Raw genomic sequence first — 23,024 nt, 5'->3', positions numbered from 1 at the left:
ACAAAATTTCAATGAACACACTGAAATTACACAAGCCTAGGGCTTTCTCTCCAAAATGCCATTTTTCCCCGGTCCCCTCACATAAGAGCTTTTATTTCTGTACTTAGGACAGACCCCTGCAAATGATAAAATAGTCTCCCCCAGTGCCACATTGAGTCACTGGTGTAGAACACTGTCGAAATGTGTCTCAAAGTCCAAATAGGTCACACTTGCATAGCCACCCCTTCAGAATGCTCTGACAAATGAGACATGAGTATGTGGAGCAACAGGAACTTTCATTCATTCCTGAACACATTGGGAACACAAGATGGTATAGCTCTTTTGGAAGACAATTTGGCACTTTCTTGAAAAGTTAAACATAGTCTTGTCATATTATCTGACAAGCATGTTTCTAGGCATCTATCCAACTGATCTGAAAACACATCCACACAGAAACTTACATGCAAATATTTATAGCAGCTTTACTCATAATCCCCCAAAACTGGAAGCAACCAAGATGTCCTTTAACAGGTAAATTGACAAACAGGCAATAGTACATCCATACAATGGAATATTACTCAGCAATTCAAAAAAAATGAGCTGCCAAGCCAGAAAAAGACATGGGCGACCCTTAAATGCATATTGATAAGGGAATGAACAATTCTTTCTCCACCAGAGCCCTTGATGGTTAATTTGGTATGTTTTCCCCAAAAGGGCTACAAACTGCATGAGTCCAATTATATGATATTCTAAAAAAAGACAAAAGTACATACAGTGAAAGAATCAGTGGTTGCCAGGGATTTGGAGTTTGGAGGGAAGGCTGACTAAATGAACTACAGAGGACTTTTTAGGGAAGCAAAACTATTCATATACTGCAATTGTGAAACATGCATGTGTCAAAACCCATTGACCTGTGCAGCCCCAAGAATGATCCTGAATATGTGCAATTTAAAAAAATAAGTTAGGAGGTAAAAAGAATTCCAAGATAGAATGCCAAACGTACTTTTTAATCTAACGGTTTTAGAAGTGTATGAAACAATCTTACGAAAGGGAGTGTGTGTCCAGGTGGCTGTGGAGGGTTGGGGGAGGCCAACGAAGCTAGAGCCCAGGGGGAGGGGGAGAAATAGCTGGAGACGCAGTTGAAGGCGAAGCAAGGAGCCCGACTGTGTTGGGTCTTTCAGGCCATACCAAGGGCTGTGGCTCCTCCTCTGAGTGACATGGGAAGCCATCAGAGGGTTTGAGTAGAGGAAGAAACAGATCTGACTTCGATTTTAACTGGATCTCTCCAGCTGCTGTGTTGAGAAAAGGCACATGGGCTGGGGATCAGTGGAACCAGGGGACCAATCCAGAGGCCAGTACAGCCTTTCAAGTGATAGATGGTGGAGACTTGAACCAGACAGGTAGCAAGTGACATGCTGATGAGTGGCTGAATTCTGACTGTATGTTGAAAGCAGAGGCAGCCAGACAGGGGCAAAGAGAGAAAGGAGTCAGTGATGGCCCGTAGGTCTCTGGCTTGTAGAAGCATCATGGCATTGCCATTTACTGAGTTGGGAAGACTGTAGTGGGAGTTTTAAAGGGAATACCAGGAGCTCAGCTTTGGATATTAACGTTTTAGATGCCTACTAGATACCCAGGTAGAGATAAGCACATAGAATTTGAACTCCGTGTTCAAGAAAGATGTTTGCACGGTCGTAGGAAGTCGAGAGAAGTCCTGCTCAGTGGGCCACAGTTTTCTCCATTGAGAGAAAGAGGGTTAGGACAGAAACCCCGGGACGGAAGTGACACATGGGCATGTTTGTGGGCAGTGGGAGACCAAGAACAAGTAGGACATGTGTCCCAAAGCAGCTCTGGCAGGGCGGGGTTCCACTCTGACCTCCGAGTCCCTGGACAGGTTGCCTTGCCATTCTGCATCCCACTTTGCCACGGGCAGTTTTGTGGCCGGAAGTACCAGAACGCCAACACCCGAGCCACCCCCACAGCACATGCCCCAGCAGGTTTGCTTCCCCAGCCCTTCTCTCTGCCTCCCTTCTCGCCTGCATCAGCTGGGTGCCCCGCCTCCTCACCCAGCAGGTCCAAGCTGTTGCCCCTGGAGGATATGCTCCCTCCCTACACCCACCCAGGCTTTCCCAGCCCCCAGCCCCGGCCAGGGAGCTGGCTCGCCTGCGCCACCTACTGGCCCAGCCCGGGCAGGACTCCACTCCCTCGGGCCGCTGCTCCCTCGTCCACCTTCCAAACGGCTGAGGGACCCGGAGCCACCCTTGGATCCTTAGATGCAAAGCCTCTCAGACCCGCATAAAGCTAATGTCTAGTGAGGAAGACAGCTCTAAAATAAATAACATCAGAGTTAAAGATACGGTCCAAGTCCTGCCATGTTGGAGAGGGGCAAGTTTCTGAATGAGTATATGGCTGCCGGTGCGGGGCCGGGGAGAGGGTTCCTCTCCAGAACCATGACACCGGGACTGGGAACTGAAAGTTCAATGGAAACCGACCAGGCAAGAAAGGAAGAGGTGTGGGAGGGACAGACCGACAGCCCTGCGGTCAGTGCCCATGGCCCCCTGGTGGGTCTCCTCCCCAGCCTCATCCCCTCCCACCCAAGCCGATGAAAACCTCCCTAAGGGGAGGTAATGCTGGCAGCCTGGCCTTTACTCAGTGTGAGAATGTGGGGGTATTTTTCAACTTAATTATTACATTGCAAGTTCTTCCTTTAAATACCAACCCAGAGAATTTCATCATTACTTACATTGGACAGAATAACAAACCAAGAGGGTCGGACATGTATTCTTGGCTTCATTGGACTGGAATCTAAAGCAGGAATCTCTGTGATTTTAAGCAGCAACACACACTTTAACTTCCTTAGACACCAGAAGTCTACAGATCATGAACTCTGTCCACCCCCCACGAGCCATGCATCTCTCAGAAAAGTCTTTACACATGTGGCTTATGATATAAATACATTCTGTGTGTGCCTGGTTCAGTGACAGGCTGTGCACCCAAAGTTAACTTGAAGCTCAGGTTGAGGGGCCCTAGCCGGGTCAGGGCCCACGCTGCCAGAAGAAATGTGAACCTCACTGCCTGTGTGTACAAAGACTGTCAGAGGGAGGGTAATTAAGAATGGAGTTGAATATAGTGAAAACAAGAATAAAAATTCCAGACTTGGGATTCATAAGGATATTGGTGATAAGTGAAATGGTGCCTGTGGGTGCTCAATGATGAAGATGGGCTAATTGCTAGCAGGAGAAGTGGTGCTGGCATGCGTGCGCACGCATGCGCGTGCGCACACACACACACACACACACACACACCCCACAGTTCTTTTCTCCCTCCAGCTGCCCCAGGGTTACAGGACTGAATGGCAGGTGTACCCGTCAGCACATTGGTTGTCACTGCAGCAAACAGCAGAGGCTTGTAGCTAATGCACTGCTGTCATCCTGGAGGGAAATTCAGGGAAAACTCTACCAGGCAATGGTGGCAGGGAATGGGGCTCGCAATCTGGGTTCTCGAGCACATCTCCTCAGTTTCTCATCTGTGAAATGGGGATCACAGTGTCCTCCTTGCTGGCGCTCGTGAGGGTCAAACAGGGCGATGCAATAGGAGTGCCAGGCGTCCCTGCCCGATACCTGTGGATGTTTGGAAGATGACAACGAAGGATTTGAATTAAAATGCTGAAGATAAGGAAGTGAGCGATGGCTCACAGAGGATGATGAAATCAAAATTCAAAAGATTTCAACAGATTTTAGCTATGAGGAAACACGAATAATGGCTAAATCAAGACAGACCAGAGTCCCTCACTCAAGCTGAAAAACGGGCCCGGTGAGGATGTGGTGAGGTGAGAGGCGGGTTAAGAACAGTTGTGGTAGAAATGCCCACCGGGCCAGTGAGGCTGCCAGGGTGACCAAGAGGTGAAGCAATCATGGGCTGCATTGCCAGTGTTATTATTACGACATGAGTTCAGAACTGTACCATGTACATCGAGTTTTATGTGGGTCACCTTATAAATTGAAGAATATTGTTAGATCAAGGGAATCAATTGCTCCAGTGAATTTTGTCTGAGCCAAGGGACCCCTGGGCACGTTGTCCACTTTGCATCACCAGTTGTAAAAGGGAAGTGAGCAGCCTGGGAGAAGGGACAGAAACTCAGCGTAGTGCTGGCATGCCCTGGCTGTGGGGTCTCAAGAAGGTGCCTCAATCTCTCCAAGCCAAGCCTCAGTTTTCTCAGCTGTCTAATAGGAATGACAGGTCCAGCCCTGCAGAGCTGTCCTGAGGATTACGTGAAGTCACATATGTCATGTACCAGCACAGAGTCTGCACAGAGAAAAGACCTCCAAGTGTTACTGGGCTCTCAGCTTTTCATCACCCCCGTGGGTGCAGTTTTGTGAGTCTGCTATAATCTGTTTAGACCCCAGGTCAGTTCCCTCCTGATCCCTCCATCTTCACACCCCGGGCTCCTTCCCCTCCCCAACCCCTCATGATGGACCAGCCGGGAGCTCAGCAGGGACGGGCCACCTGCTCCAAGACGAGTCTGTAGACAGTCAGCGCCTGCTCTCCACACCTGGGGAATCTGCATGACCACAAGGTTGGCTGAGCACCTATCATGCGCCAGGAGCAGGTACAGACGTAAATGGGGTGAACAGTCCCTGTTTCCATGCTGTTTATAGGCTAGTAGGAAAGTCAGACAATAAAACATGTACTTAGACCCACACACACAGAGAAACACATAATTATTTACAAATGAACAGAGTGCCAAAGAACACAATGGAAGAATTGTCACTGGGGCCTCAAGACATAGACCCTTAGAAAAAAGGACATGTGAGTTGAGCACTGGAGGGTGAATGAGAGCTTCCAGCTCCCCTCTCACGCGGGCAGCTGCATCACTCCTGGGCACCAAAGGGCTCTCGGCCACCCTGCGGCGGCACTCCCAGCTGCACGCTACGGGGAGGCACTTGCTACGCCAGCCCACCAGGGAAAGTCCCCCAGAGGTGCCTGCACCCGTCCCAGGAGCTCCCACTCGCACCCACCACCCCTCCAGCTAGTAACACCTTCTCTGCTTTCAGAGCCAGCTCTTCTAATTAGGGCCCTGCCCACCCTCGGCCCCACCCCGCAGAACCTGCAGGGCCAGGAACAAACCCGTCCAGCTTCGGGGAGGCTGTAAGCTCTAGAAAACGTATACCTCCCCCAGAGCCACCCCACCCTTGGCCTTCTGCCCCCTTCTCCCACTCCGTGGCATGCCCGGGGCCTGAGGACGGGGCGGGCTTGGTTCCGGAGCAGAGTGGGGCCAACAGGTGGAGTCTGTGTGCTGAGGCTCAGGCCGCCTTTTCCTACCATGTCCTCCACGAGGCCACATTCTAGCTGCTGGTGAGGGCAAAGAGAATGGGCAAAGACAGGGACAGACATGCGAGCACACGGCAGACAGGAAATGGGAAGCACTGATAGCTAGCGGGGAGGCAGACAGCAGGCTACGGGGTGGGAGGAAGACAGAGACAAAGAGACCTAGGGAAAAAAGAGACAAAAGAAAACCCAGAGACACAGAGGAAGAGCCCAGGAGCACAGGCCCAGGGTGGGCAGAGACCTGGGAGGTCACCTTTCCCGTGCTCAGGGGGCAGCAGGGCCAGCAGGCCTTGGTATCCCCCCGGCTGTGGCCATGGTAATGAGAAAGTCGCAGAAGCCTCCGAGGGTGCCGGGGGACACTCTTCCCAAGCCTCACACTGACGGGAAGGCCACCAGAGGAGGGAACAATGATTGCCTGGAGTAAGATGGGACTTGCCTCTGAGAAATCCGACCTGCTGCTGTGGTGGGTGGCTTGACGCAGCCTGAGGACCTGGGACCTCCACTTTGTGACAGACACCCTGGGACCCACAGAGGGGCGGGAGCTGCCCTCCCAGCCTGGAATCGCTGCCTCTGCTCGCCCTCCCTGCCTGGCTCTGGCCCTCTCCCTTCCACTCCATGCCTGTGGATGGGGCGCCCGGGGCACCAGGCCCTGTACCAGGTCTGGAGATATTAAGACAGGGAGGGGCAGGTAAAGTCTGGGGAGCCCAGGTTGGGAGGGAGACATTGGGGTCCAGTGATGAGCCACCAAGAGGCCTGAGCAAAGTCCATGGGCACCTGGGGGCAGAGATGCCATCTGTGGTCTGGAGAAGCAGGGAGCCTTCTGGAGGAGCTAGCCTTGGTAAGTGTCTTAACTCCTGGCAGATTGGAGAGGTCCAGAGGGTGGGCACAGAGTGGGCAGTGGACCAGGGTGGGCCAGCTCACAAGGTGAGCCTCCGAATTGCCCACTTGGGCCCATTCCGTGGAGGAGGGTGGGCTGGGGAGATTGTGGACAGTCCTGAAAGCCATGCTGCGATGCTTTACTTCACCGTCCCAGAAAGGAGGGCCCAGAAAATGACTCCAACCAGAGGGCGGCAGGAACCCTGTGGGCTCAGAACCTGAGGGCGGCTTCCTTTAGGAAACTCCCTGGGTGAACTTGAACATGTCATCTGCGCGCTTTGGGCTATTTTCTGTAAAATACAAGGTCTTAGCCAGGTTGATTCCACTCCGGAGACAAAGAAAACTTCATTTGGCATCTTTGTGTCTCCTTCCCAGCGTACAGTTGCGGAGCAGCCGACCAGCCGCGCTCTGGAGCCCCGCCCCAGCAGTCAGGGGGCCTGAAGGACACGGGTCCCTCCCTCACCTGGGCTCCTGCAGCCCCGCCCACCGGCTCATCTGGCTCCTCCCTGCTGCTCACAAGGCTCGGGCTCACCTGCTCTTACCAAACTCCCCCGGGGCAGCGGCACCTGGTGCCCCAGGACGCGTCCTCCGGGCCACCGTCAACAGGAGCGATGGGCAGCTGCCATCTCAGCAATAGCCCCAGGGACGCTTCCTCGGCGGCCTGCAGGGGGGCCGCGAGCATGTGCCAGCCGGAGCCTAAGACCCTAATGCGCTTACTCCACTTCATCCTCACCACAACCCCGGGGCGCTGGCGTGTCCCCCACTTGACGTAAGGGGAGCTGGGGAGAATTTCTCCGCACGAAGGACCCAGAAGAGGCAACTGCATGGAACGGGCCGCCCAGAGTGTTCCTTGGAGAAGCACCTGCCAGCGGAGGGCCCCGATGACACTGGATGGTATATTTAAGACCAAAGACGGTGAGTAATTTTGAGAAGGTAATAATCCAGACCATGCAAAGTTGTTGACTGGAGACCTTGCTAAGGGCTGACGGAGATGGGGGTGTCTACAGTCCCCGCCAAGGCCTTCCTGGGCAGCGGGGTACCTAGGCAAGCCAATGAGCCCCTGAGCCTGGGAAGGGGGTTGGGATCAAAGGAAGGAGACCCTCTCCTGGGAGGCCTGCAGGGAGGCCAAGAAACCTGAAGGACAGATTTTTTCCCAAGCCCGCCTCTCAGCATCTCACACCACCCCTCTGGCTGCTCCCTGCAGGGGGTCCCTCCGCATTGTCAGGGAAGGGGACACACTGCAGGAGGTTGGGGTGGTTCCTCTAGGACGTCTGTGCCCCGCCCCGCACCCAAGGAAGGACCGGGCTGGCCAGAGCCTCTGACACAGCGACACCCCACCCCAGGTGGGTCTCCTCCTGGAACCGTTCCCGCTGTGAAAGTCAGAAAGTGGCCCGGAGTTCCCCTGGGCCTCCTTGCCCCTCCAGCTAAACCATCCTTCCCTGCCTGCATGCCAGGCGGCCAGAGGCACATGACAAATGGAGAGAATGCAGTGACATCAGAATCTTTGAAAGGCTGTGTGGACACAGCACGGGCCTGTTCCTGGAGGGGCACACGGGCCCAGCCCTCAGGGAGCTTGGGGAGGATGGGGGTTTGGGACCCTGGAGACACAGCACCCATTACAGACCAGTGACCTGAGTTTTGGGCTGGGAGGAACAGGAGAGAGACTCAGGCGGTGGGCGCTGTCCAGGGAGCCTACCCCAACCAGGGGATGATGAAGCAAAGTGGAAGGGCATGGGGGCTGACCCACTCATTTGTTTATTCATCCATTTATTCAGCAAACATTGTCACACCCACTGGATTGCAGACCCTGTGGAGGAGCTGAGGACAGACGCTGGACCACTTCACAATCCAGTGGAGAGACAGACACGCCTGTAAACAATGAAGCCCTGAGAGAAGGGCTGTGTCCAAACATGGTCACATCCATGTGTGAGCAGAGAGGAGGGGACAGGCATTGGCCCGGGTCATGCGTGAGGCTGGGGGCTGCCAGGCAGACACAGGAGGGCACAGGGGCAGAGGGGCACGTGCTGAGGGACGAGAAGTCACAGAGGGACCAACCTGCTGTCTGGGCAGGCTGAGGAGGTGGTGCCCAGGGGAGAGGAGGTGAGGAGGGAGGGAGGCTGTGCCTGGGAGTTTGGGGACAGCTGGGGGATGCCAGCAGGAGAGGGTCATACTACCTGAGAAAGGAGGGACAGGACAGGAGGGGTTGAGTCAAGGTGGAGGGTGAGGGCAGGGGAGGCCTGGTGGGTGTGGGGGGCACTCTCAGAGGAGCAGGGGTGTCTCAGTGTTTGAAATGGGGCCAAGTCTTAATGATGTTGTACAAAGCCTTCCCAGGAGACAGGGTTTTGCTGATATCACTGTGCCCCACCAGCAGGTAGTTGGGACTCAAATACCCCTTGGCCATGGCACACTGGATCAGGGTCTGGGCTGCTTCCAGCGCTGCAGCGTTGGGTGGAGCACCTGCAAAGCACATGTACCCCATCATCATCCAGGTCACCAGGTTACTCGCTTAAGGCGGGGAGACCCGCCTAGATTCCTGTCTCCCTCTGTCCTCCCCACCACCACCACAGCCAACAAATTCACTTGAATTGTGGCAGCCGAGCACAAAGAAAACAAGGTCATTGTGTTCCCTGATTCTTCCTTGCAAAGCTTCTCCCAGAGAGTTCACCCCTGCTGTGGAAGAGAAGGGCAGCACAGCACCCCACTTGTCAGCAGTGCACTGTGCGGCACCGCGACAGGTGGTGGGCCTCCCTGACACCATTGCCATGGTCACCAAGGAAGAAGTATTTGCAGGCCATGCCATAAAATCACCAAAGTTTGCAAAAGATCTCGTTCTCTCTTGCGTCATGCGTGCCTTGCATATGGCCATAAAAAAAGATGGAGCTGGCCACTGGGATGAGTGGGTTTGGCGAACATATTCAGTCTGGGAGGAATACCTGGTAACCTGAATCCTGTATGGAGAATCCACTTTAAGCAAAGTGTTCCACTGACCCTGCTAGGTACCCCAATGGTGCCTTTCCCCACAGGCTTCCAAGACATCCCACATGATACTTCAACACACAGAACCCATCTGCAATGCGCTCACTCCTTACCTACAAAGTTGCCTATGAAGGCAATTCCCAGGGCGATATCGTTGTATCCGTACGTGTGAGCACCTTGGATCTCCCAGCCAACCCCTTCATACACACCACCATCCTCGCCCACCAGGAAGCTAGGATTGAGCAAAAGAAAATAGAGGAAGTTACTCTGGGAAGGAAAATTGTCTTCATGCACTCCTTGAATCATTAATTCATTCTTTTGTCCATGGATCAGATGTTGACTGAAGGTCTCCTGTGCCAATGTGCACAGAGACAAAACACTATCACAGGGTCTGAACACAAGACGTGAAGACAGACAGTGACAAGCAGTAGTGACACAACTTAATCCACGGCAACGTGGCCTTTGTCCCCACAGCTCCTCTGAACCTGACACATCCAGGTGACTGGTGGCCACCTCGACACGAGTACAGTGGAAACTTATTTCTCTCCTGGGTTACACTGACCTTGCTGACCGCTGTCTCTTGAACTGTTCTCCTCCCTGGGCCCCCACAAGCCCTCACCCTCCTGCCTCTGCTCTGCCGCCTCCCTTAGGTCCCTCTGCCACCCCACCTTCCTTCCCTTGAGTGTGGAGCTCCTCAGGACCCTGGTGCCGCCCCTTCTCTGTTCTCACTCAGCACATCCTCCCTGGACAATCGTCAGCCCCATAGCTTCAATTTCTATCTATAAAAACCAACAAGCACAAACAACCCATCTTCTGCAATTTCCCCAACCAGAAAGTTGGGCATCACCCTGAATGCGTCCCTCTCCCTCTCCTGGCCTCATCCCATCACTCCTCAGGTTTGCCAACTCCACCTCCTACAGAACCTTCAAACTCCCCCTTCGTAGCCTTTCATTCCTCCCTATGCCAGCTGCCACCATGCTGCTCCCGGTCACCGTCACCTGAGGTCTGGGTTACAACAATCGCTCCCTGCCCGGAGTTTTGCCTCCTTCCAATCCATCCTAAAAATAACGCCCATTCTTAAAATAAATTTGTATTTGCTAAAATACCAACCCTCTGCTAGGGCAGGACCTTCCAGTTGCCTTTCAAATAAAGTCAGTCTATCAGGACCAGCCGCGTGTCGGCCTTTCCAGCCTCACCTCTCCCACGGTCCTCCTTGAAATCTGTTTCTAAGAACTCGTTAAGCTTCTCTCAGTTCATCAAAGACATGTGCTCCGTCTGGACCCCTGGCCCTTGGGTATGCCGCTCCCCTGCCTGGGACACTCCCGGCCCGTCTTTGCCTGACTGGTCCCCGTTCCTTATCCATGTCCCCATGTCCCAGCTTGTATGTCCCCCCTGCAGAAGCCCTCCCCTGACACCACTCTCTGCCCCCGAGTTCTGTTAGATCATCCTGTGTGTCTCCTGCTCCTCATCTCTTACAGGGCCTGGTGCCCTAGGTTGTCATTACTGGTTTACTATCTTCCCTCCCTACTCTGCAAGGGAGGGAACAGTATGCGTCTTGCTGAGCACCAGGCACTAGCAGACACCCAATAAATATTGGTTAAGAAGGTAAAAAATGGTGAGTGAGAGGGTGCTTTGTCCTGACCACAATCCACATGGGAGGTGGAGATGACACATCATGAGGCTGGGGTGGCAGGGGCCACCATCAGAGGCTTCAAAAGGCAAGGAACGGGGACTGAGTCCCTGCAGACTAAATGAAAAAAGGAAAACTAACATTCCCTCTGGCATTTTCCATTTGGAATTTCTAAGTTTATAGAGAGCTCTCTATTGTCTCTGCTAAATAGCCGTGCAAGGCTGTCAGAAATCATGCAAAATACAGCAACAGTTGTCTCTTGTTTGCAAAGGCTGCTTTTAAAGTAGGAGTTAAGAAGAGAGAGGCAGTCAGCCGAGAACAACACGGATGCCAAAGCTAACCCACCTGAGACTTGGTGAAGTGTGTTGTGATTAAGTCACACAGGAATAACTGAAATCTCTCACATTCTAACCCTAAATCCCTTCTATGAAAATTCCACCAAGTAGCATCCTCCAAGTAGTTTCTACTACTCCACTAGCTAATGTGATTCTTCATTATAGACCTGGCATTAAAGGAGCCAAGAGAGAACATTTTGATTTCACTCTATACCTTCAAATAGATACGGTAGTGTTCCTACTGTAGAGACCAGGCAAAAGAAGCCCTGAGCAGTTAAAAGGTCCTGTGTCTATCAAATAGAGTAAATAACACCAGAGGTAATGCAGGACTCTGACATCAAAGAGGGCAAGACCGAGGTAGTAGGTGAGCAGAGCCTGTGTCTCTGAGTGGCTGGAAGGACTGGCACAAACCCTACAAAAGGTACAATTCTTCCATGACCTTCCATAAGGCTGCCATAGTCTTGCTTTATAATTATTGCTAATGTCTTCTTTTCCAAGTCTTTCCATCTACTCATGGAGAATCTAACCCTTAACTGTGGTCTCAGTGATACTCAGTCCAGAGTCTTGCACAAGTGAAATATGATGTTCTACAGAAAGCATCTGGCACAAAGGAAGGGCTCAGTAAACATTAGTCCACCCCCTTCCCCTGCCTTCCTTCCTACAGCCCAGAAGAAAAGGACGGTCATGTTTCCACCAATCACACTTACTTATATCCGATGTCACAGAAGTTCCGTGTGTCCATGTGGAAGGACTGTATGTCTCGGACGCGAATCTGGCAGTCCATGGATACATTGCAAGTTGGGTCAGCAGTGTGGATGATGACAACATATTTGGCTGGAAGGTTCATTTTAGTGCAGTGTGTTTCTCTGGCCTCCCAAGCTGACCGTGGGATGATGTCTGGGCAAGCTGTGGTGGGCGAAAAACCAAGGACATGGAACCCCACCTGGGCCCACGTGTGGAGAATCTCACAACTGCAGGCTGGGTTACTCCTCATGTCCCCAGCCTATGGCACCAAAGCACATCCTAATGTGAGCCGGGCCGTGGGATTCCAGGAAAGTCCAAATAGGGGCTGCCTGGGTCAGGTGGCTGGAGCCAAGGAGCAGAGCAAAACCCTCCAGGCTCTGAAAACGACTACGGAAACCAGTGCATGAGCAGAAGGGAAGGGACTGTTCATCGTACAGAAGAAGGCACAGCCATTTGATTCAAAAGGCGAGGACACCTACACGCTTGACTGTGCACTACAAGTATATGCAGATGTGTGTACTTATGTAACAGGGCCAGTACGCAGCTCATCAGCTAACCTCTAAACTGGTCGTGCGCACATGGAAATAATTTAAAATCTGTAAAGAATCTATACAGTTAAAGAATTAGCATTATTGAAGGTAACGCCTGCCCAAAAGCAAGAAAACCTTTAGAGATTTACAATGTTAAAAAGCTAATACAAGACTATCCTTGAGTCCAAGAAAAATTCCACTGAGCAGAGAGGGCTAAACTGCCCAAAGCTGTATTGGTTTTAGGTTGCCACTTGGGCATCCAAAATAGTGCCTGATCTTCACTATCCAACTTCTTGGAATAGTTGGTATTCTGATGATCTGTGAACTCAGGTTTTTCTCTGTGTTGTGGTCACGTTTCAGGTTGGCTGGTTTTTGCACTGAGAAAGGTGTGTGTGTGTGTGTGTGTGTGTGTGTGTGTGTGTGTGTGTGTGTGTGTGTGTGTGTCTATGTGTACTCATGCAGTATACACAAATATGTATATAGGTTTACCCCACCCCATTTCCATGCTTTCTCTTTCTTCACAACCTTCATGTCATCTGACATTACATAGTTTCTTCATTTTCTGTCTTTCTTCACTGAAATGTGTAATTTTGTCTGTTTTGTTCACAGCTGTGACCTGAGTACCTTGTATTCAGCAAAGCTTTGTTGATGGAGTGAAAATGTGTGTGTGTACATGTATGTTAAGAATGGGTCCATGGCTTAACCATTCTAGTGGGGAGGAAAGCCAGGAAGGTGCCCTCTCAGAATTCTCTACATCTCTGAATGAGATGTTCTGGGTCCGAGAAGCCAGGAACACCAACAGGAAAAAGCATTCCCTAAAGTGCTTAGTGGTCCCTGGGAGGAGGGTGAGGCGGGATTGAGAGTCTTACCTTTCCTGGGCATCAGTGGCTGCTGAGGCACCAGGCAGATCTCTTCTTTCAAGAGAAGTGGCTGAATATACCTGGGTGACAAGTGACCCTCCTGGATGGCATAGGAGATCAGGTTCTCTGCAGCCCATAAGGCAGTGGCACTGGGACTGCTTCCTGAAAGAGGATGACACGGAACAGAACTGTCAGCAAGAAACCCCAACCTGGCCTATACCTGCAGGGAGGTTAGTGGCCCCCTGAGGTGATGGGAGGAGAGGAAACTGGTCCAGAAGCCAAGACGGGGGCCTAAGAGGCAAGGAACGACTTGGATAGAGCTCCCAGAAGCCCAAGTTGGCAACCTCTCCCAAATGCCAAACTAAGACTTTATTTATCCGCTCCACCTCCAGGAGAAAGATCTGGGAGGCAGACAAAGCTGCTGGCAAAGCGAGGCCACCCGGCCAAGTCAGGCATGCCTTAGCATGGAGCGAAAGGTGACAGTATTAGCTTAGCACCAAGTGCTCTTTACATCCACCAACTCGTTTAATTCTCATGGAAAACCTGAGACAAATGCTGTTTCTCACCGCAGTGAGCACACGATCCTGGCGGGGGCCAGTTATGTATCTAGCAGCTCTCAACTCCATTCCTGCTCTGCGCTCTCCTCTGTTCTGCAGGGGCTAGAAACCTGCAAACTGCATTCCCCAGACTTCCCTGCCTGCCCACTTCTGTCTGGGTTCTACCAAGGGGAGATGCCGGAGGAGGAGAGAAGCCATGCCCTTCTGCCTCTGCAGCCTCAGCCTCAGCACCACGCAATGTCAGGTTCCAGAAGCAACGGCAATCGCTGTGAGCTCAAGCAGTGTCAGCGGCTTTAGCGGTCTCACGGGGGCGCAGACCAGAGAGGAGGAAGAGGCCGCACGGAAGGCTGAGTCGCAGAATGCAAGGGAGATGAGAGCATCAAGAGAGGGGTGATGGTCAGAGAGGATAAATACGATGTGGGCTGAGAAACAAGATCACTGAGGTGAGGGAGCAGAGGAAGGGAGTGTGGACGCTCTCGGGCAGAGGGTCACAGGGGCGACCACTACCTATCTTATTGCCAAAGAAGGCGAGGCCCAGAGAGGCACTGTTGTAGCCCTGGGTGTGCATGCCTTGGACGTTCCAGCCGACACCTTCGTACACCCTGCCATCGTCCCCGACCAGGAAGCTGCCAGCAAGGAAACGTGGATTTAACGGTGAATCTCAGTATCAGGAAACCTCTCACCTGTCCTCAGGAGGGAAAGTGTTCTAGTGGCTAACAGATAAGTACTACACTCCAGTGACACAATGGGTGTGGGGAATAACCCATTTTGGACTTCCAAGAGATGTAGGAATTACTTTAAATTGTGTTGTGACTTAGCTTATATTGTTTCCCAGAACTTCGCTTTAAACATACTCATTTGGTTCAAAGTGAAATTCAAATGTGTGTCTCTTAAGGACCTGAGGACATTAATTATGTCCAACATTGATTATGTTCAGCGTTTTTCATGGGCAAGAAAATTCATTCATCATGTTTTCAAGATCAGGACCAAGCACTTGAACACTGAAAACAATTCACCAGAATCCAGGAATTCCTTCGCTCTTCAGTTTCTCCTTAGGAATTCCCAAAAGCTCTTCTTTATCACAGAAATCTGTTTAGAGTCTTGCTTTTCTCGGGTTACTTTAAAAAACGAATGTATCTATTCTTTTTTCTACTCTTTCTGCCTCATTATAACCTTCTAGTCGTCTACTTTGCAGTCCGTCTTCACAACTGATGTCTTCACAATTTGTTCTGCTTTTAATAGACCATGAGTTGCCACCGCAGACTGAGCACAGGATGAGCACGACCCTGACGTCAGCCGACCTCACTGGCCTGAACCGAGGTGGCCTGACCTCCCGCGCTGCTCTGACATTAGCCAGCAGATGGCGTGGGAGCCCCAGCAGGTCCGCCATGTCCCTGGCTTCGCTGCCACTTCTTTCAGCAGCTTCCTCTGTCACCCTGCCACTGCCTCTGCTTGGGCCGCTGCATTGATCAAAGGAGTTCGTGAAATTTTGTCACTGCGGGAACCTGACTTAGAGCTGCAGGGACTGAAATCCCTTAGAAATACTGTGGCTGAAGCCAGCGACAGTGACAAAGTGGGGGCGGGGAGGAGGGCCAGGGCAGCATCTGAGCTATAAACACAGCACCCGGAAAGGGTGGACGGGAAGACCCCACCCAACCCCCAGGGGCTCTGGTGGCTCCAATAGGGGCCCCCAGCTGCTCTAACTTACTTGTATCTCAAAATAAAGAAATAGAAGACATGAGTTATCGTTTCCATTATGGATAATTCAGATCATTTATAATTGTCTTTAGAATTCAGGGTGAAGGCCCTACTCCTACTCTCTCTCCTTCTACAAACATATATATATATATTCGTTCTTGAGGGGAAAAGAGCTTCTGGGCCTCCCCTGACAATCTCAGAGTGGACAGTCCTTGAGCAACAGAAGGCTCTCCAAGCGTCAGGCTTGTTTCCATGTGGGGCTCTCCTCCCTCGCCCCAGTGCCGCTCCTCCCCTGGGGTCCCAGCCTCACTGTGGCGGGGGGGACTGCTCGGGGGAAAGCGCTGTCCGTGTGCAGAGTGGAGCAAATGCTGGGCCTGTAAGCAGGTTTGCACCAGCCCTGGGCCCCCACTCCCTGGCCGTGGGACTTGGAGCAAATTCGCTAACTTCGCCAGACCATGCATTCCGCCCGGGACATGGGGCTGAAAGTAGTTCTCCGACTCGCTCCCCAGAGTGGCGGGAGGGCCCACGTGGCTAACACACGTGAAGACCTTTGTGAACCGTAATGCTCTGCGAGCTGCAGCTGTGGTTATTACACAACCTGCCTGCCTTCCTTCCTGGAGCTCCCAGCATTCAAGACCACATCTGAATAAATGGCTCAGAGCTGTCCCTCCTAATGTCCACTGGAGGATTCTGGACTTTCTTTGTTTGAACACTTTTCACTATTTAATAACAGCAAAAAGAATGGGAAAATTGAAAAAAAACAGAAGGGGAAGTGGGAAGCCACCTCCCAGAGGTCAGTTGAAGGCGGGTTTCGCCCCAGCCAGGCTCTTACTTGTAGGCCACATCACACCAGCCTTTGGCGTAGACAGAATAAGACTGAAGGCTCCGCAGCGTCTGGCTGCAAACTTTCTGCTCCTGGCATTCCATCCCTGTGAGCTGGTCCACAATGATGTAGGCCACAGGAGGGGTCAGCCGGGCCCTGCAGGTCAGCGATCTCGCCCCCCACTCCTTGCGGGAGACAATGGGGGGAGCATCTGCAGGGGGAACCATAGGGGCACATGCAGCAAGTCCTACCCTGTCCTCGGGCAGGCCATCCCCGCAGCCCGGAGTCCTGTCACTCTTGGACCTGCCTGCCCAGCTGTGGGGAAAGAGGCCCCCCATGGAGGAGGCCTTCACACCCACAGCCTCTACTTTGAATCTCCACACTATTTAGGCTAAAAACATCCCCATACAGATTGCATCCATCTGGGGAGGTGAGTTGCCATGTTCTGCAAATACTTCCTCCTTGTGCTTCCTTAGAGGAAAATCCCATCTGCCATTCCTCTCTGGCCTGCTCACAATCCCTGCCTCCAGGAAGCAGCCCCAGGGACCCCCACACCCAGCCCCCCGGTCCTCAGCTGCCTTCTCTTGAAGCTCTCAGAATGGTGCTCTGCTATTCAAACCAGCAGTTACCCAGTTCCAGAACCCACAGGAAGCTCCGCGAACATCGGATACACCACATGAATTCTCCTTCAGATGAAAACTCACCGCGGCAGGGCTGAGAGCCCCACACAGGCCCCTGGGACCCTGAGGGCTCCTGAGGGCTCCCTTACCATCCTACCTTTGAAGCTCCCAGGATTCTCTGAGGGATAGGGTGTGTCCAACCTCTTACTGACAACTGGGGTCTGGAGGCCTTTGTTCTGAGTTTTCTACTTCTTGGAACCCACATTTGCCTGAGGACTCAGGATGATCGAGGGGGGTCACTGGCGGATGTCCCTCTTGGGGTCCCGCCCACCCCACCACCCAGCCCAGCCATAATGAATTCCTGAGAAACATTCTGGCCACCCAAGAAGCCCCTGTCAATCCCCACACCACCTCACCATTGTGACCCTTGTGAATGAGCTGAGAGGTGCCCGCAAACAGGTCCTGAGGCCCCTCTGACAGTCCGCTGGCTTGGGTTTCATTCTGGGAGAGCCGCGGGGAATCCCCTGCAAAGGAACATTGCACTTGGTCCTTGGAGAACACCTGGACCGGCTCAGAGGCACGGGCTCGACATCTCACACACACACACACACACACACACACACACACACACACACACACACACACACACACACACGCCACAGCCTCTCAGCCTCCCCACGTCCCCTGACTTCCTCTAGGTAACAACACAGAGGAGAACCACAGATGTTCCTGGCTTCACCCTGCTTCTGCCACTCCCGCCTGCCCCAGTGAGGCCTGCGTGCACCCTCCGTTCCTCCCCCAGTCCTCCCTCCATTCCAGGGGCCGTGCAATCTCTCCTGCCGCTCATCCGGGCAGCTCCACCTTCCCCAGTGCCCTGCATATCTGTTACCAGATCAGAGTGTCACATACCGAGATGGTCATCATCATTTGGACCTAACACATGCACATGCATTAAACATATTGATCCAGACAAGTTTCTTAAAACATAGAAATTTGTAGACTGTGTGAGTGCCCTCACAAACTAGGTATTTTAGACAGGATTAATTGAGATTATGATTGATCAACCACAAACATGCCTCATCCCCTCTGCCTGTACAGTACCAGAGGTCACGAGAGCACTAAGCCCTAGAACTGGCAACGTCCCCAACATCGCCTCCCACAGGCCAGCTCTGTAGTTTCAAAGCATGTCCAAGGTCACTGGCAGATTTGCGATTTACAAGCAAAGCAAAGTAACTAGTCCTCAAATACAGAGGAGAAACTGAGGCAGAGAGAGGTTATTTGTCTAAGATGATACAGGTTTACAGCCATGGACTTGAATTCCAGGTCCCGAGCCATGTTCATAACCACCACACTTGGCAGCCTGCCCCGCGTTGTCAGATGACCTTGGGCAAAAGCCACTGCCACAACATGGCCTGTTTGTCTGTACGACAAGGTCACTAAGGGTCTCCACCATGGTTGTGAGAGTCTCTCCTTCTGAGAAATCATCAAGAACAAATACATGCTGGTGGCGCTGAGGCCCGGGAGTGCCGGGCAGGCTGGGGAGACTCCTGAGGGCTGCAGCCAGTCCTAGCAGGGGAGGGGGCTCCCGAGCGGGCTCCGAAGGGGAAGGACTGGCCGGGAGGAGTGACGGCCTAGAGAGGGAGACTTACAGGTGAAACCAGGCTGGGGCTGGCACCAAAAGCACTCTGACCCCAGGAGAGGAAACTCACCCCAGGCCCCGAGACCCAGAGTGGAGAAGACAAGGAGCCAAGGCAGCATCTGCACGTGGTCCCAGGACACAGGCAGGGAGGGTGTGGACCTCGGCCCTGCGAGAGACACCGACAGTCAGCCTGACTGAGCTCACGCTACAGAACCAACTCCCCCGCCAGACCCTGGCGCCCCCTTCAGCCTCCCTTCCAAACTGTGGGCCTCCAGAGGGCCGGTGCCTGCGGCCTTCTAGGGGGCCTCCAGCACAAGGCCTGACCCCTCAGCAGGTGCCCAAGAAGGTAAGACACTAACACTTCCCTGGTCACCACCCCCACCAACCTCCCATTGCCCTCGGAGATCCTGGTCCCTCATAGCAGCCCAGGGCATCACCTTAGGCCTTCCAGTGGAGATAATAGCAATTCTAAAATCCTTGAGTAGCTCCTATGAATAAACCCTGTAGAGATATTTTCACATTTAAGATGAAATGCTGCCACTTTATATTTAATCCTTACAAAATTCCTGTAAGATAGTCTTAACCTTATTTTTAAAAGTGACAACACTGAGGCTCAGCAGGAATGAACTACAAATAAGGGCGGGGGTAGCCTTCATCCCCAGAGCTATCTGAGAGTTAAAGGTGTGTTGAGTCATCCAGTTTGGTCCTCCAGCCAAAGATCCCTGACACATGCCCAGCTAACTTCTTCTTGACGGAAAAGAAGAAGAACCACAATAGTTACAAATCTCTGATCACATCCTGCGTTCCAAATATTTGCTGAGGACACCACAGATATTTCAATAGGTATCCTCACAATGGATACAGCGCGTCATCAGGAAACTGGGCTTTGGGGAATTTACGTCACTTCCCAAAGTTACCCAAGTGGTAGGGGCTGAGAGGATCCATACTCGGGTCTGTCTGACTCCAGCACCTGCCCGGACCCTCACCACAACCTGCTTGAGTTTCTGAAGGTGGAGATTCTGCACGTAGGCCCAAGAAGTTTAACTCCAGGATCTCTGTGCTCATTGCCAACTGCAGGAAACCTCTTCGCCCTCTCAGGCAGAAGTGAGTCACTTGCTTGTACTCCATCAAAATGAAACACTCTGAGATGTCCACCAAAATATCAACTCCCCTCCCAGTTTTCCTACTGAGAAACTACAGAGGGAGGTTCGGGATCCAGTGGGGTAGATCCTTGCCCTCTAGAGTCTTTAGATTGTAATCAGTAGTCCCCAGATGGAAAATGTTTAGAACCACAGTTTAATCCTTGAGCATATAGGAGCTTCCTGGATCTGGACAGGTAATCTCTTGGCAAATAACACCCAGGATTCCATTCATTTGGAAAACTGTGCACCGAAGACAAAAAAAATGAGCTCATCACAGTTTAAGGCAGGCAGCTAATGGACATGTGGGAAAGTGTTCAGCCTCCCTTATCGGCCAAACAAGAGGCATGGATGAACGGGTCCAAGTTGGAAGCCCTGTAGGCTGGCCTCCTGCTACCTAGAAGACAGCAATCAGTTCCAGTCAACAGGAGGTTTGGACCCAGTCACTTGATCATGGTGCTTCTCCAGCCATGAAAGTTAATGTGGCCAATGCTGTCCCAGATGGTCACATAATGCAGCTGAAATAGCAAGGCTTGAGCCTGGGTCTGATCATGCCAGGGCAGGGACTGGCGGTGTCTCCCATCCCCACCTCGAATCACAAACACTTAGCTGGCAGTACTGGCTCAGGACAACACTCAGCCAGCTTGGCTCACGTTGCTGTGCCTTCTGTATACTTAAAATAAAGGCAAACTATGAAAACAAGTAACAAGAGAAGTAATAGCTAGGGATTCAGGGCTAGACACAAAGGGAAAAAACTGGGGAGAGGTAACCCCAAGACCCACAGCCTTGGCACAAAGGATCCAAGAGAGGTAGAAGGAAGATTTCAGGAGGGGAGACCAAGGGAACTGTTTCCACCATGTTAACATTTCAGTCTGATGGAGTCCAGTCCCTTCCGTGGGCTTCTCAAGAAGAAGCGCACTCCCGCCACACTCAGAATACCGGTGGGTCCCGCGCCTGCCCAGCCCCCCAGCGCAGGCTGCCAGCCTCCCTCGCCGACCTGGCCCCCGGCCCTGCGTCCTCCTCCCGCGGCTGCCTCCTCGGCCTTCAGGCGGCCCGCGCTAGAGGGCGCGCCCTCCCCGGGGACGCAGCGCGCGGGCCCTGGCTTGGCGCGGAGGAGAGGAGACAGCCCGCGATCCCTCACCCAAGGTGCAGGGGACCCGGAGCACCGAGCTGCGAGGCTCCCGGCAGGCCGTCCGCACGCCCAGCGGGCTCCGGGACTCCAGACTCGGCCCAGAGCGCGGCCCCGCCCTGTGAATAAGCGCAGGGACCGCCTCCCTGGGAAAGGGCGCGATTGCCCAAGGCTCCCCCAGCTCCTGCCCCGTCCCCAGCCCTCGGGAGCCTTGCCAACCCGGTGCCGACCTCCGGGGACCTCCTGCCGTGCCAGTGGGGACGGATCTGCTCCAGGAGTGTGGAGGCTGTGGATGGAGGTCACCCACCCACCGGGGTCACCAGCAGGGGCAGGATGGGGGCGCGGAACAGAAAGGTACAGTCCAGGGGACCAGGCACCACGCGTCCGCACTGGAACTTACTCTGTGGCCAGCTGGCCCTTCGCCCGCCACCCCTCCTCAGCATGAAACTGTCTGAAACAAACACCCTCAGAAGCATCTCCAAACCAGGCTCCCCCCACCCCCACGCGGTGGCCTTGGCCTTCAGCTCTGGTCTCCCAGAATCGCTGCACCTCCTCTGAGGGGGTTTGTACTGAGTCTTCCCGGTCATCTCTGCCCTGAAATGGGAGCGCTCTGCCCAGAGGCCCTGAAAAGCATGCTGCCTGCTTGAAAGGCTGCGTGAACAGCCGCTGTGCTCTCCGCACTGATGGCCCACACCGCACTCCAGGGACAGGAGCTGGCCGGAGGCCTCTTGGGACCCAGAGCCTCCGATACCTGCTGGTGTCTGGAGGAGACACGTGGGCTGAGCTCCGTCCTCCGTAGTGGTGGGGGAGCTCCCGCGAAGGCCCGGAGAAAGGCGTCTAGCAAACGGACCAGAAATTACAGCCGGTGACAATGACAGAAACAGCCCACGAGTTTTCCTAAACCTTGGCAGGACTTCATGTCTAAAATTTTTACTTATGACTCTGGATGTTTCCCCTTTGTGATTAGTAGGAAAACCCTTAAAATGAGAATGGTCTGTGAGCTCGTCTTTGGAACAGCAATTACGGAGAGCTGAGGACACTTACTCTGCATTCAGACTTGTAAAAGAAGAAATCCAGGTGGTAAAGAGAATGGTGGCAACCCAAAAAAGGGAAAGGGAAATAAATAGAGAACCATGGCCCCAGCTAGAGGTCAAAGGACACCTAGGGATTAACTGGTAGAAAGCCACTCGTAGTCCGTATGGTATTTTTATGAGAATCAGTAAGTGTTATTCCACAGTTAAAAATTGAAGTGACTATGTTACTTATTTCTCAATAAAAATTATGTTAAGTAGTCTCTTTGTATAAATCATGTAAATCAAATTATTAAACATAAATAGCATTAAAATTTTTAACCGTAAGTCACTCAGATATAATAATTGCTTATGTATTTGCCTTGCTTTCATGGAAACAAATTTGACATTGACTTCATCCAGTATCTCATTTTCTCAAAAAACTGTTGACTAGCTAGTCTTTCTTGGGCCATTTTAAATACATTTTAATTTGAGAGGTGTTGTTCTCCACCAGTGACTGGTATTATCCAAGTTCAATACATCTTGAAAGCAATGGAAGTATTCAGAAAGGTATCTAGCATGTTTTTGCTGCAAATACACTTCAACTTCAACAGGATTCACAGTAGATTGACAAAAGTACTTGAAGGCACAGTAGATTGACAAAAGTACACTCTGTCATACACAGATGTCTAATTCTAACTCCATGGGGAAAATCTGGGGCAAAATACCTTTGAAACTGAAATCAGTCAAGAGGGAAAATAAAGAAGGGAAACCTGTTTATTGCTTATAAGCAGTCATCCACTTCTGTTCTCCCTAGTCTTTTGCCACCCAGCTGCAGAAGGGACCCTGCCCAACCTCTCCAGTCCAGATATGCCCTGGCTCGCCCTTTAATTACCTATTGATATGGAGATGGACTACTTCTCTCCACCCCTTGGAAATGACATGGAGATGCGCTAAGGCCTGGCGGGAGATTCCGGAAATATTGCGATTTTACCCCCCCTAATCAATATCACCTTTCTTCCTATGTTCACCAGTCCATTTCAATTGTAAAACCTTACCTAGTTGTAATAGTGCATGTTCATCATAACTTTTCAAACTTTGTAGGTAATCTAAATGCTAAGAAAAAGGCCATGATCTTCTATCTGTATTGTAAA

The 23,024-nt window shown here is 52.3% G+C and overlaps 1 protein-coding gene and 1 long non-coding RNA gene across 14 annotated transcripts in view; one reads left to right on the top strand and one right to left on the bottom strand.

Annotated features, from left to right (window-relative positions):
* The window catches only part of PGLYRP4 (peptidoglycan recognition protein 4), a 50,910-nt gene that overhangs the window by 6,216 nt on the left and 21,670 nt on the right, over positions 1-23,024 (bottom strand). For 10 of the 13 annotated variants that reach the window (XM_036922173.2, XM_036922170.2, XM_036922176.2 and 7 more), the window contains 9 exons: positions 18,663-18,758; positions 17,370-17,477; positions 16,343-16,544; positions 14,320-14,438; positions 13,265-13,417; positions 11,829-12,027; positions 9,270-9,388; positions 8,546-8,637; positions 7,931-8,049 (listed from right to left, as the gene is read on the bottom strand). In XM_036922173.2, coding sequence (XP_036778068.2) covers positions 7,948-8,049; positions 8,546-8,637; positions 9,270-9,388; positions 11,829-12,027; positions 13,265-13,417; positions 14,320-14,438; positions 16,343-16,544; positions 17,370-17,477; positions 18,663-18,758 — 1,190 coding nt within the window. In that variant the 3' untranslated portion in view covers positions 7,931-7,947. Of the gene's footprint in view, positions 1-7,930; positions 8,638-9,269; positions 9,389-11,828; positions 12,028-13,264; positions 13,418-14,319; positions 14,439-16,342; positions 16,545-17,369; positions 17,478-18,662; positions 18,759-23,024 lie in introns of those variants that run through there. The other 3 variants (XM_057494897.1, XM_036922175.2, XM_036922171.2) reach the window with 3 other exon arrangements.
* Positions 5,289-8,093, top strand: LOC130681660 (uncharacterized). Its single transcript, XR_008994864.1, has 3 exons — positions 5,289-6,142; positions 6,556-7,095; positions 7,956-8,093. It is a non-coding gene; the product is annotated as an uncharacterized LOC130681660 (long non-coding RNA).

Source organism: Manis pentadactyla, chromosome 19, assembly GCF_030020395.1.
Source record: "Manis pentadactyla isolate mManPen7 chromosome 19, mManPen7.hap1, whole genome shotgun sequence".
Taxonomy (NCBI): domain Eukaryota; kingdom Metazoa; phylum Chordata; class Mammalia; order Pholidota; family Manidae; genus Manis; species Manis pentadactyla.
The sequence above is the reverse complement of the archived record's forward strand: the minus strand, read 5'-3'. Positions and strand labels throughout refer to the sequence as shown.